The 12033-nt window shown below is 36.3% G+C and overlaps 2 protein-coding genes across 2 annotated transcripts; both read right to left on the reverse strand.

The window, feature by feature from the left end:
• Window positions 1–303: 303 nt before the first annotated feature.
• Window positions 304–983, reverse strand: LOC114401844 (uncharacterized mitochondrial protein AtMg00860-like). The gene is made up of 2 exons (XM_028364427.1): window positions 964–983; window positions 304–844 (listed from the first exon to the last, which is right to left on the reverse strand). Exons 1-2 carry the CDS (start codon window positions 981–983, stop codon window positions 304–306), a joined length of 561 nt encoding a protein of 186 aa, XP_028220228.1.
• A 7741-nt stretch (window positions 984–8724) lies between these two features.
• On the reverse strand, window positions 8725–11387 carry LOC114401589 (nucleoside diphosphate kinase 2, chloroplastic-like). The gene is made up of 6 exons (XM_028364140.1): window positions 10955–11387; window positions 10799–10855; window positions 10553–10639; window positions 9214–9291; window positions 9027–9139; window positions 8725–8894 (listed from the first exon to the last, which is right to left on the reverse strand). Exons 1-6 carry the CDS (start codon window positions 11354–11356, stop codon window positions 8780–8782), a joined length of 852 nt encoding a protein of 283 aa, XP_028219941.1. The 5' UTR covers window positions 11357–11387; the 3' UTR covers window positions 8725–8779.
• Between the last annotated feature and the right edge of the window lie 646 nt (window positions 11388–12033).

Below are 12033 nucleotides of genomic sequence, written 5' to 3' on the forward strand. Positions count from 1 at the left end.
CAATGCTTCATTAATTCCTGAAATTAGATTAAAAACATCAAATTAGCTTAATGGGCCCAAATAATAAAACTGCCTAATTAATTTGACAATTAAGATTAATCAGTACTTAAAATGGTGCAAAAAGGGTTAAGAAATAGGAGAAAATAATGGCACATCACACGTTCATAATTAATTCACCCCCCTTCTTAATTATTTTGAGGCCACTCAATCCAACAAATAGTTCCTTCAAGCTCTTATGGTCTGTAATTATTGTAAAGCAACGCCCAAGCAAGTACTGCCTCCATTTCTTCATTGCCGCTATAATCACGAATAGCTCACGATGTGGGCCGAGGCACAAAGCAACTTTGGCGGAAAGGGCTTACTGAAGAAGGCTATGGGGTGGTTCCTTTGGGACAGGACTACACCCATACCAACCCTCGACGCGTCCATTTCAATGGTGAAGGGAAGGTCAAAGTCCGGCAGGGCAAGGACAAGAGCCTGAGATAATGCTTGCTTGAGTTGGTCAAAGGCAGCCTGGGACTGTGGTGACCAATTGAATTCCGCCAAAGTGGTGACATGGACTAGGGGAGCTACTATCGAACCGTATCCACGAATAAAACATTGATAGAATCCGACCATCCCCAAGAAACTGCGAACAGTCCTCACCGTCCTCGATGTTGGCCATTGTTGAATGGCTTCAACCTTAGAGGCTAGTGGTTCCACCCCTCTGTGCAAGACCAAGTGACCCAGATACTCAACCTGGTTTTGGGCAAAGAAGTACTTGGTTATTTTCAAAACGAATTGATTATCAGATAATACCTGGAAGGTCAATTCAAGGTGATGCAGGTGATCATCAAGGCACGCGCTGTAGATTAAAATGTCATCAAAGAACACAATGATGAATTGGTGGAGATATGGCTAGAAAATGGTGTTCATCATTGCTTGAAATGACGATAGGGCATTACACAGCCCAAAAGGCATTACGCGGAACTTGTAATGCCCATGGTGTGTGCGAAATGCCGTTTTGGTCATGTCCTCGGAATGCATTCGTATCTGGTGGTAACCCTGAAGGAGGTCAAGCTTAGAGAAACATCTAGCGCCACCGAGCTCATCCAGAAGCTCGTCAATGGTGGGAATTGGGAAATGATCATGAACCGTAATGGCATTCAGGGCACGGTAGTCGACACAGAATTGCCATGACCCATCACTCTTCTTCACCAACAATACCGGAGAAGAGAAAGGGCTCGTGCTAGGCTGTATGAGGCCTTTCTAGAGCATGAGGTCCACCTGAGCTTCAATTTCAAATTTCTGGAAATGCGGATAATGATACGGTTGTACATTGACCGAAGTTGATTGCGAAAGAAGGTGGATATGATGGTCAGTGTCACGCTCCGACGGTAGGCACCAGGGTTGTTGAAACAGGTACGCGAACTGATTCAGAATGGGTTGGATGGGCAGAGGAATATCATGGGGAATGGTCACTGCTTCCGGCACAAGGGATATGTGACAATAGACACCCTATGCTTGAGATCACGCTATACACCGGAATTGGGACAGAGTGATGATGTTCAATGTACCATCTGTATCTCCCTTGAGCTCTACCACTCTGCCTTCATGGATAAATTGCATGGTCAAAGTGTTATAGTCCGTAAGGACAGGACCTAAGGATTTGAGCCATGGAATTCCTAACACCACATTGGCACCGAAGATTGGAAGGACATGGAGATCCACAATGAACTTCGAGGACTGAATATCAATGGTAATGGCTTCGCACCAATTTGTGCACTGAAGGTGTTGCCCATTTCCCACCATGACCTGTAAAGGGCTTGAGGTTGCGTGGCACGGTAATTGCAAGAGAGTCACCAATTCTTGTTGGATGAAGTTGTGGGTGCTTCTGCCATCCACCAACACCACCACTTGGTGGCTGAAAAGCGAGCCTAGCATGCGCAATGTATTCAGAGCAAGTTGACCCGCCAAGGATTGGAAATTGATTTGGGTTGAGTCCGGGTCTGAGGGTGCCACTTGGACTGATAGAGTCTGGCGGCCTGGTGGAGGTAACAAGGGCGGAAGGGGTCTAGTTCTGGGAAGCTTTGCTAGAGTGGGTGGTGGTACAACTGTCATCGGTGGGGCGCGTGACCGGGGTGGATGGCAGACGTCGAGAAGTTTCTCTTCTTGCAAACGCGCCAAACCCGTGACCTGGGTTAATGTCGGGGGTTGGTGCGCTTGGACTTCACGCTTATCTCTGGTGTTAGGCCGGAGAAAAAACAACTCAAGAGAAACGGTGGAGGTAAACCAACAATGCGATTGGCGAGGTATTCAAAGTCGGAGAGGTATTATGCCACTGAACTTCTTTGCGTAAGCTTGAATAATGCCCCTGTTGGATCTTCGTACCGTGATGGTGCGAATCGTGTTTGCAGGGCCTACAGGAACACCGACCACGACGTAAATTGGCCATTTCCAGTCATCCACTGGAACCAAGCGAGCACGCGGCCTTCCATGTAAAACGAAGCTATGGTAAGCCTCTCATGCTCAGGAGTGCCATGATATTCGAAAAACTGATTTATTTTAAAAATCCAGCCAAGGGGTTCAGTACAATCAAAATGAGGTACTTCTAATTTCATGCGATGTTGGCTTGCAGGTACCGGCGAAAATGGTGATGAAGTGGGTGAAGGTGAGGGGGACAGGATGGGGGTGACTCTGTTAAGGAGAACATTAATTTTCTGAGTCAGGTTGTTCATGGATTTACCCAGGGTGAGCTGATTGTTGGATAATCGAAGGAGAATTTCATCAAGTTTATCAGAGGAGGCCATGGGAGGAAGAAAACAACGAGAGCACCAAAAATGTTAAGCAAAAAGCTGGATTCGAGGCCAACACCTCCAGAAAGGTAAGAGGAGAAAGTGGGGGAAGAAGCTTTGATAATATTCATATATGCAATTGAATTACAGATTGCCTTTTTTATACTAGTTTTCCCCTCTAACGACTTTTTTCATTTTGTGCCAAGGAGAATCCCTATACAATCATTGGATAATCAAATTCTGATTACACTGTCCCCCCAATACCCAACAATTACAACTAATTGGCAATTTGGTGCAATTCGGTCATTGAGGTTAGCTTCCTCCCCATGATACTGCATTAGACATAGTCACTGAGGTAAGAGGATCTTGTGAGGGTCCTCTTTGTCTTAACTGCTATATGCACCTCTTGGTTCTGCTTCAGCACCCCTGATTGTGTGTCTCTGCTGCTATTTGCTCTTTTCTTCGTATCATATACAAAATACAATTTAATATTAACTTAGCTTATTTTAAAAAATATATATAAAATTAAATATCTTCCTCCAATATTTTTCTCAAATACATGTGTCGTTGTACCCGTGAATAAAATACTTTTTTTCTAAAAGGCCAGAAAAGAAAAGTTGAATTATGTTTGAACCATTTTTTCAAATCCTTAACAAATATAGATATAAGATGAATTTTTTGCAAACATATTTATAAGACATAGTTCTGAAGAAAAAAATGTCTATCTCTATAAGATTTCATTTCTAGTGTTTTGTCTATTAATTAATTTTAATTAAAATATCTTGAGTTGCGTGTCTCTTTCTCTTTTTTATGAAAATGGGAGAAGATGAATTTTTTCAATATAGTTAAGAATAAATTTAAAAATATTATAATTATAGATAAATTTAATGTTAATAATTAAATTAATCAACTATGTACTAATATCGACCTATATATATAAAAAAAGATGAATATTCTTAGTGTGAAAAATATGGTTTAGTTGAAAGTAAATATGATCAGAACAGATAACCGATGTAAGTAAATAAGCATATTGATGTATGTTTTCCTACGAGACCTTTTGAAAATATAAATAAAGGAGCAAATTTCATATTTGCTAACTAAACCTTTGAAGTAGGACACATTTAAAAGATTTTCTTGAATGCTAGTAGTAAGTGAAGTACATGCTGGTATAATAAATTGAACGTATACAATTAGTTTAAGAGAGGGATTCTAAAGGTAATTTATGTTATTAATAAGTTAGTTATGCTTTTGTTTCGATAGATTAATTAATTACCATCCTAATTAATAGGATCATGGTTTAACTTGCTTATATTAATGCATTTTCAAATTCGCATTTTGTAGGCTATATACTAGTCACTACTTGCACTCAATCAACTAAATCTTCCACTTAAAAAAAAAACTAGATTAATTCATCCTAATCTATTGCATTGGCATTAACTGTAACACGGAAATAGAGGAATTACGATATAAACATATTATATCACAATATGATCAATAAGAGTCTTTTCATTTTTTTAATTAAATTACATTAAAAAATTGTTAATACCAATCTACAAAATGAATAACCTTCTCATGTCCTAGATTGTAGATCAATTGACAAAATAACTAAATAAGCCTCTAAGCATTAGTGCTTCCTTCATTATTCCCAGTGATACTCTTAACCACGGCCAAGGAGTCAACTTGAAGCTCCACATTTTGAAAATTTCCCTTCCTAGCAATCTTTGACCTAACATAAACTCCTCAAAGTTCAGAAATATAAAACAAACAATGTTAAAGAAAAGCTAAGCCTACACATTGCATACTTTCCTTCAAAAAAGGCAATTGTTATTTTTACCCCATTTGAATTATATACCTTCCTTTAAAAAAAAATATCTAACTTGTGTTTATTTATCACTTATATTATCTATCTACCACTGGAAATTATACTTTCAAAGTCAGTTAAAATGCACATTTTATGATGATTTCCAACCGCATAAAAGCGGCCATCGTAAAAGGTGCAAAATTTATAAAGATGAGTATAATAATCGTCGTTGTATACCACACTTTTTACGACGGTTGGAGTTGAACCGTCATAGTATGTCACAATAATCTACATCGGTTGTATTGTTGACTATCTTAAAATGGTTGTTTAGGGACAGGACTTTCTAAGACGCTTGTGGTACAACCGTCTTAGAAAGACTCCTCCTACTATGCCGGTTGAAAGCTTGCCTGTCTTAATATGTCTGTTTTGCGACATGACTTTCTACGATAGTTGCTATATAACCGTCATAGTATATTCAACATACTAAGACGATTATGTAACAACCGTCGTCATATTAAATATATTTTTTGTTTGGAGATCACTTTTTACGACTGTTTTAGTATAACTGACATAAAAACTCTAACATACTTAGACGGTTATAGTATAATCGTCATAGTATTTAGTATATTTTTGTTTTGCATTTTTTTTTTTGCTTTTTTTATCCTTAATCATTAACAACATTGATAGGAACCAAAACTATCATTTTCAACATAAATAAAATCATTTAACTACAACAAGTGTGAAATCATTTAACTACAACCTCTAATCATCATCATCATTAACTCCAATTCAATCTGTATCCCAGCATGGAACTTTCACTCAGTTAATGAACAGAAGAGGAGAAAGAGCATCATTAACTAATCGTATTTCAGGTGTTGGAGTGTGAAAGAGCTCAAACTTCAAGATAACAGCAGAGGATTTTCCCTATGGATAAAAATAATCATTAGCAAAGATATTTGTGACCTAGAAGAAGAAGAAAAAAAAGGTAGAGGTGTATGGTTTATACATAAAATAACAGAGAGAGAGAGTAGAAGTGACCTCGTATCTGCCATAAGATACATAGAATGAGATCATGATAGCAAGAATTACATCCTGCCTTGCATATCTAATCCAAAATGACAGCGTTGAAAATTGTTGTCTTTATCATCAATCATCAAAACTCCACATAAATTGTCAGCACCCACTTCAAGAGCTGCAGCTCAAAGGAAAGACAAATTCGAACATTTAATCAATCTAAGAAGAAAGCAAGGCGGCAAATTAACCAGGCAAAAAAATAAATGCTCTGCATATTCAGCATGCTAGTGCTAATGTCTAACGAAAATCAAACAATAAGGCAGTTCAAAATTGTAGGCTTAAATATTTTGAGAACATATCCCAATCAAGGCTAATATGGGTTGAAAATAGAAAAATACACTGGCATTGGAATCCCCATTTAGCATTTGTTTTGCACACTGAAAACTTATCAAAGAAAATGGTGAACAACATTGGAAAACTCATTTTGGAAAAAGAAGAAGTTTGGAATGGTTAAATAAAAATCATGAGAACTGAAATAAGTTCTCAAACCTTATTTGCTCATATAGTAAAATTAAAAAAAAAAAAGAGGTGAGTTGCCTACCTAGTGTCCGAGACAAGTATTGGTCTAACAATTTTCCCTTCACATAGTCGATCCACTCTGCATATATTAGAGAAAATCACAATTTTTAATAAGTAGCTCAAAGATTTTAACCTGTTAATATAATTGGCGTACTCAGACATGCGATAACCAATCAATAATAAAAAGTGCGTTAAAAAGAAGTGCTAACACTCTTATGAAAGATGCATAATTTACCGCTCGCCATGCCGGTTTTCCGGTTGTTTGTAATAGGTATTCAAGTCTATTTTGTATTGGATAAACCTCCCACTTTACCTTTTTAGCATTTTATTTGACGTTTAACAAATAGTTCATCAATGTTGAACAAACTATCGAGTCCCAAACACAGTTCATCAAGGGAGGATGCCTAGCATATTTTATCTTGCTTCCCTTCTTCGATTTCCCATCCAAAACTACAACACTCAAGGTTCAAGCACTTTTTTGGAACTTTAGTATCTATTTTTGTCCTCTGCTTAGATCTACACAGAACATAAAACACAAATAACTCACAAAAAAGGATTTGAATTATGAAATAGAAGAAAAATGGATAGAGTTGATTGACTTTGACCCTTGAATGGAAGAGTATAACTAGAGAAAGGCAGAAACTCCAGAGGCGAGTCCGAGTTTGGCCTCAGGAATGTTAAGCTCTTCAACGAGTGCGGCAATTGCCTTGGCATTCTCCACAGAGCATGAGTTTGGCGGGGAAGATAGCTGAGTCGTGGATTCAGGAAATGCTGCTCTTATTTTCGTGATTGACCACGAGAACTCCAACGCTGCCTCCTTCAGCTTCAGTTTCAACGAATCCTCGTTGTCTATTATTACACAAAAATAAAAATAAAAATCAGTCCTAATCGAATAAGAATCTCAACCTCGACTCTTAAAACGGCATCATAAAAAGAAAAAAGAAATGCATATTACCGGAAGGAGTGGAGAAGCAGAGAGAAACATAGGTATACAAGTCAATAGAAGAAGCAACAGCGGTGGATCCATGAACCACAGCATGTTCGCCGGTTAGGATAATTTTCCCGGGAGCTCTGGATTTAACCTCTATTCGAATTTCTATTACTCTTATGATCTCTGAATCTTAATTCATTGGCTTTTGTTTTCTTGTTCTTCTGTCCAAAAGTCCAGCGTGGAGGAGATCCATGTGGAATGCGCCATTTAATTAACAACTAACCTTTTCTACATTTTTCTGCATTCAGCCCCTATTACCTATATAACCAATTCTTGGGTTTCATATTCAGATATTCCTATTAAAGATTATTTCATTTTTTAAGTTTTTATTTATTTATCCTTCAATTCACACAATATTGTCTCGCCTCAAACTGCATGAGGAGAAGTAAAAAACTTATCACTAAGTCATCATGGCACTAAAAACATAGTTTTTATATATTTTTAATATAAAGTTTTATTTTTATGAGGCAAATAGCTTACACTACCATTGAAAGTGTTATAAAATAAGTAATTACTGGTTAGATTACTTCAAAATTTGACTAGTTGGGAATTTGATCATACATTTTTTTATTAAAAAAATCTAAGAAATTACATGCCACTTAGCTAAGGTCTTGAGGACAAATATTAAATGTATCCTCGAGTTGCATGTTTTCTACCATTTTTTATATTTTTAATAGAATTTAATTAAAACATGTATAAAAAGCAACAATAAAGGGAAAACATGGTTTATGGAATTATGAGTAGGAAATTAATATTAGAAAATGAATAACAAACTAAACTGTAAACAAAATTAAAATAATTAACATTCAATTGTGTGAAACTCTAGCTAGCACAAATATAATCAACCTTATTCTTAGGATGCATCATTCGTTCATAGATGTGTGCTTTCTGTAAAACGAATTAGTTGTGGCTATTTTTTTTATACTGAATTAGTTATAGTTATTAACAAGTTTTAATTATAATATTTTTTGTTACTTTCTTGATAATTGAGAGAAAACAAATTGAGGAGAGAAAATATACAAAATCCTAACTAACACAAGAGAACAAACGTGATAAGTCTCCCTAAAATTTGTAAATCATATTCATAATATAAGTAAGGTTTCTAAAACAAGCCTAAAATATAATAAAAATAAAATTATCTTAAACAAATCGCAAACCATACCGTATATTTTATTTTTATTTTTGTTTTTAGATTTTTTTTCATTTTTTAATAACTACAAGTATTACTTTTTATTGTAAATTAAATTATTTTCATAGTTAGATTGCTTCATCCAAATGTGTGAATTTACTGTCATAAACTTATTTCCACTTAATCAATAGTAACTCAAGAATGATTATCTATATAAAAGATATTTGTAAACTCTACAAAGAACTTTTTTACAAAGATTCTATCACTACAAATACTTTTTTACATTTTTATTTTTTTACTTTTTTATTTGACGTTTAACAAATAGTTACTTTTTTACATTCAAACCTGCAAAAATCGAAACCTAATAAAACCATATAAAGATTACTATCCACTTAGTGTTTCTCAACAGACCAACTACAATAGCTTCCACCACATCAAATATGCTGAACATATTGTCTCAACAAATCAATGACTAACTTTTCTGTTCTCTTTCACAATTCACATCTATGTTTGTTGCATGTATTTGGGTTAAACTGGATAGCATAAGAGGCCTTACCTATTTCATGCTTGCCATTCTCAGGATTGTCACTGCCATGAACAACATTCCTGACAAGTTCAACATAAAATCATGTCAATCCTAAATCTTGACACATATGCTGTGAAACCTATCTTGATTATTGATTAAGTGAAGGCACTCAAAAGTGAAAGTCAGCTGCAAAAGATTAAAAAAGTTGTTACCTTCGTGTCTGAACAGTAAGGTCTCCTTTTATTGTGTCTGGTTCAGCTTGAAGAGGATATGTAGCACCTATAAGTTTACGGGCCGATGCGACTACCCCAACACCCTCCCAAGCCTTGCAAACATAGCATCATATCAAACATTGCAAAAATGCAGGTGAAATTGGAATTCTATTGGAGTGAGTTATACCATACACACAACAGGACCTGAAGTAATATAGTCAATCAGCTTGGGGAAGAATGACTTTTGTTTTAGGTCCTTGTAATGCTCTTGGAACCATAAACAGTCACAATAAGCCTAATAAATATAATAATCACATTAAAAAAAAACACAAAAGAATCAACATTACTGCAAACACAAGATGTAAGTCCACATTATATGGTTCAGTAATCACTTCATGCAACTACAATGAAATCAAATAGCATATGTTAACAATTATTAGACAAGTTATTTTTTTAATGTTCTATTGAAATCGTATACACAATGATTCTAACATACCTTTCAGATGATATAATAGTTAGAATATATCATAATACCTTATGTGTATCTTGAAATGCCTTAAAAGATCTTTTTAACATATTGTATATTCTCATTGTTTTTCCTTGTTTATTTAGGGAAAAATAATCTGCTTTATCGTATCATTAATATAAATAGTCCACTAAGTTAATATTTTGTATTGATATCATTATATATCCTATTAATTTAATAGATTATTATTAGAGGCTCCTTTCTCTATTTTCCTTCTTCCCTACCTAAAACCCATAATCAGGCCATGGTATCCACCTTGAAGAGAGTTTCATGTCTCAAGTTTATGAGTCTCGTTAAATAGTTATTCAACCCCACAAAACACATATTGTTTTTCTTCTCACTTTTATCACTCTGTTCCAGCTACATTTTGAACTGTATAATTCTGTTTCAGCCTTGCTCTTACCACAGATTGACATCGTTTGAACCTGTCTAACAACATGTTGGCTCTGTTCCAACTTGTCCTTTTGTAGATTAGCTCTAAAGAAAATATGGTTTGGCTCCTCTCCCATTGTGTGTCCTAATGAAGGTGCCTCTCCTGGTATGCACCTTTACAAGAGCACATCTCCCATTGTGTGCACTACTGCACTTAAGTTATTTTTATGTTAATTTGTAACAAGCTTAAGTTTATAGAGGGAGTGCTACCATTGTATCCTTTGTGCATCTTGAACATCTTAGAAGATCTTCAGAACATATTGTGGAATCAATTAGTTTTCTAACCAAGGAAAGAATCAATCTTTTCATCATATTTCCTTATTTAATTAAGGTTAATTGTATTCTTAGTTCGAATAGGACTATCAATTGAGTTAATAATTTGTATCATATGATGTCACTATCATTATTATACTCCATATCAATTTGATAGAATATTATTGGGAGCCTTCTATCTCTCTCTTTTCCTCCTTTCGTACCTGAACCCATAATAATTCCAACAATAAGAAAAACCACTACACTCAACACATGACATACATACACACAAGCAAGTATTGCAGCGAGTACAAACCTCAGCTAATTCCTTTGAGCACTTGAAGAGCTTCAAGTCGGTTAACTTAAACCCCTTCTTCTCGAACCTAGAAATAATTTCTCCCACCTAAAGTTGTCAGCACAGGTAGCCAGCCATAAGTAACCATTATTCAAAAAACAATGAGCTAAAGATCAGCATAATAAAAACAGATAAACATCTCTTATAACTTAAATTATTATTTTGTTCTCTATTCCTAAAACCAGAAGAACACATTAGGAAACTTACGAGGCCATGTTGCACGCCGTCGGGCTTGACCATTATGTAAGTCTGGTCAACTTGTTCCTGCGCATTAGAATTAGAATTAGAATAGTTAACAATCACAACAACGCTTCTCATAAATCAGACTTAAGAAAATTGAAATAGTTGAAAGAGAGAGGAAACCAAAGAAGCAATTAAGTGGGGAAGGAAAATGGCGGGTTTGGAGGAGGTTCTGGCACAGAGGGTTTTAGCATTGGCATAGGGAGGAGGGCGATATAAGAAAAGATGAAATTGTGAAGGAAATGCTATTAGGTGTTGATGAGTAGAGTGGAATAGAGGGAGAGTGGACTTGGGTGAGCGTGGAAGAGAGGATGTGACCCAAAAACTTCCACACACAACTTCCATCTCTGTTTGCGGCTGTGAAAGAAAACTACGGGTAAGAACAACCAAAATTCCTAGCCCGTGAATCATCTGCAGCACCGAATTCAAAGCCCCATGACTTTCCTTCACCACGCAATGCAGCTGCAGAATGCTATTCACCACAAGAACCTCTTCTTCCCTCACTTTTATGTCCTCTGGTTTCATATTTTCCAAATTCTTCTCCGCCACCCAGAACTCCAAGTTGACGCCCAAATTGTTTGCATAAATGGAGAGTTCTTCTCCAATGGTTTGAAGCCTCTCACAGAGCCCCACCCCCGTGATCCCCAGGCGACGAACATGTTCGTCGACTGCGCGGCTGCACGTGCAACCACTTTTGATGCCTTGTAACCTAATAACAAGAAACAACAACCTAGGGTTTGAGGTACACAACGTGGGTGAGGTTCAGGGTCAGGTTTAGGGACACAATGTGGGTGAGGTTAAGGGACATGCACAATGTAAAAAGCTTGAGGAACAAATGTGGGTGAGGTTCAGAGAGAATGGCTGAGGAACAAACGAAAGTGCCTGAGACAATGGCTGAGGGATTGCAGGCGCACCGCGAGTTTAGCCTAATTTTAATATTTGTAATACTACGACGGTCGTAGCTCGAAACCCGTCGTTGTCTTCACTGTATTTAATTACAATAATGTCACTGAAGACATTCTAAGACGGTTCTTTATAACCATCTTAGAATGTATGACGTGAAAACTAAATTTTTTCCCCTAATTACAAAATTGTCACTGCGCCTTCTTCTACATTGTTTACGTAGAACCGTCGTAGATATCGCGACTTAAAAAACTACTTTTCTAGTATATCCATTAAAAAACATACCCCCTCTCTTTGGA

Source organism: Glycine soja, chromosome 20 (assembly GCF_004193775.1).
Source record: "Glycine soja cultivar W05 chromosome 20, ASM419377v2, whole genome shotgun sequence".
NCBI lineage: Eukaryota > Viridiplantae > Streptophyta > Magnoliopsida > Fabales > Fabaceae > Glycine > Glycine soja.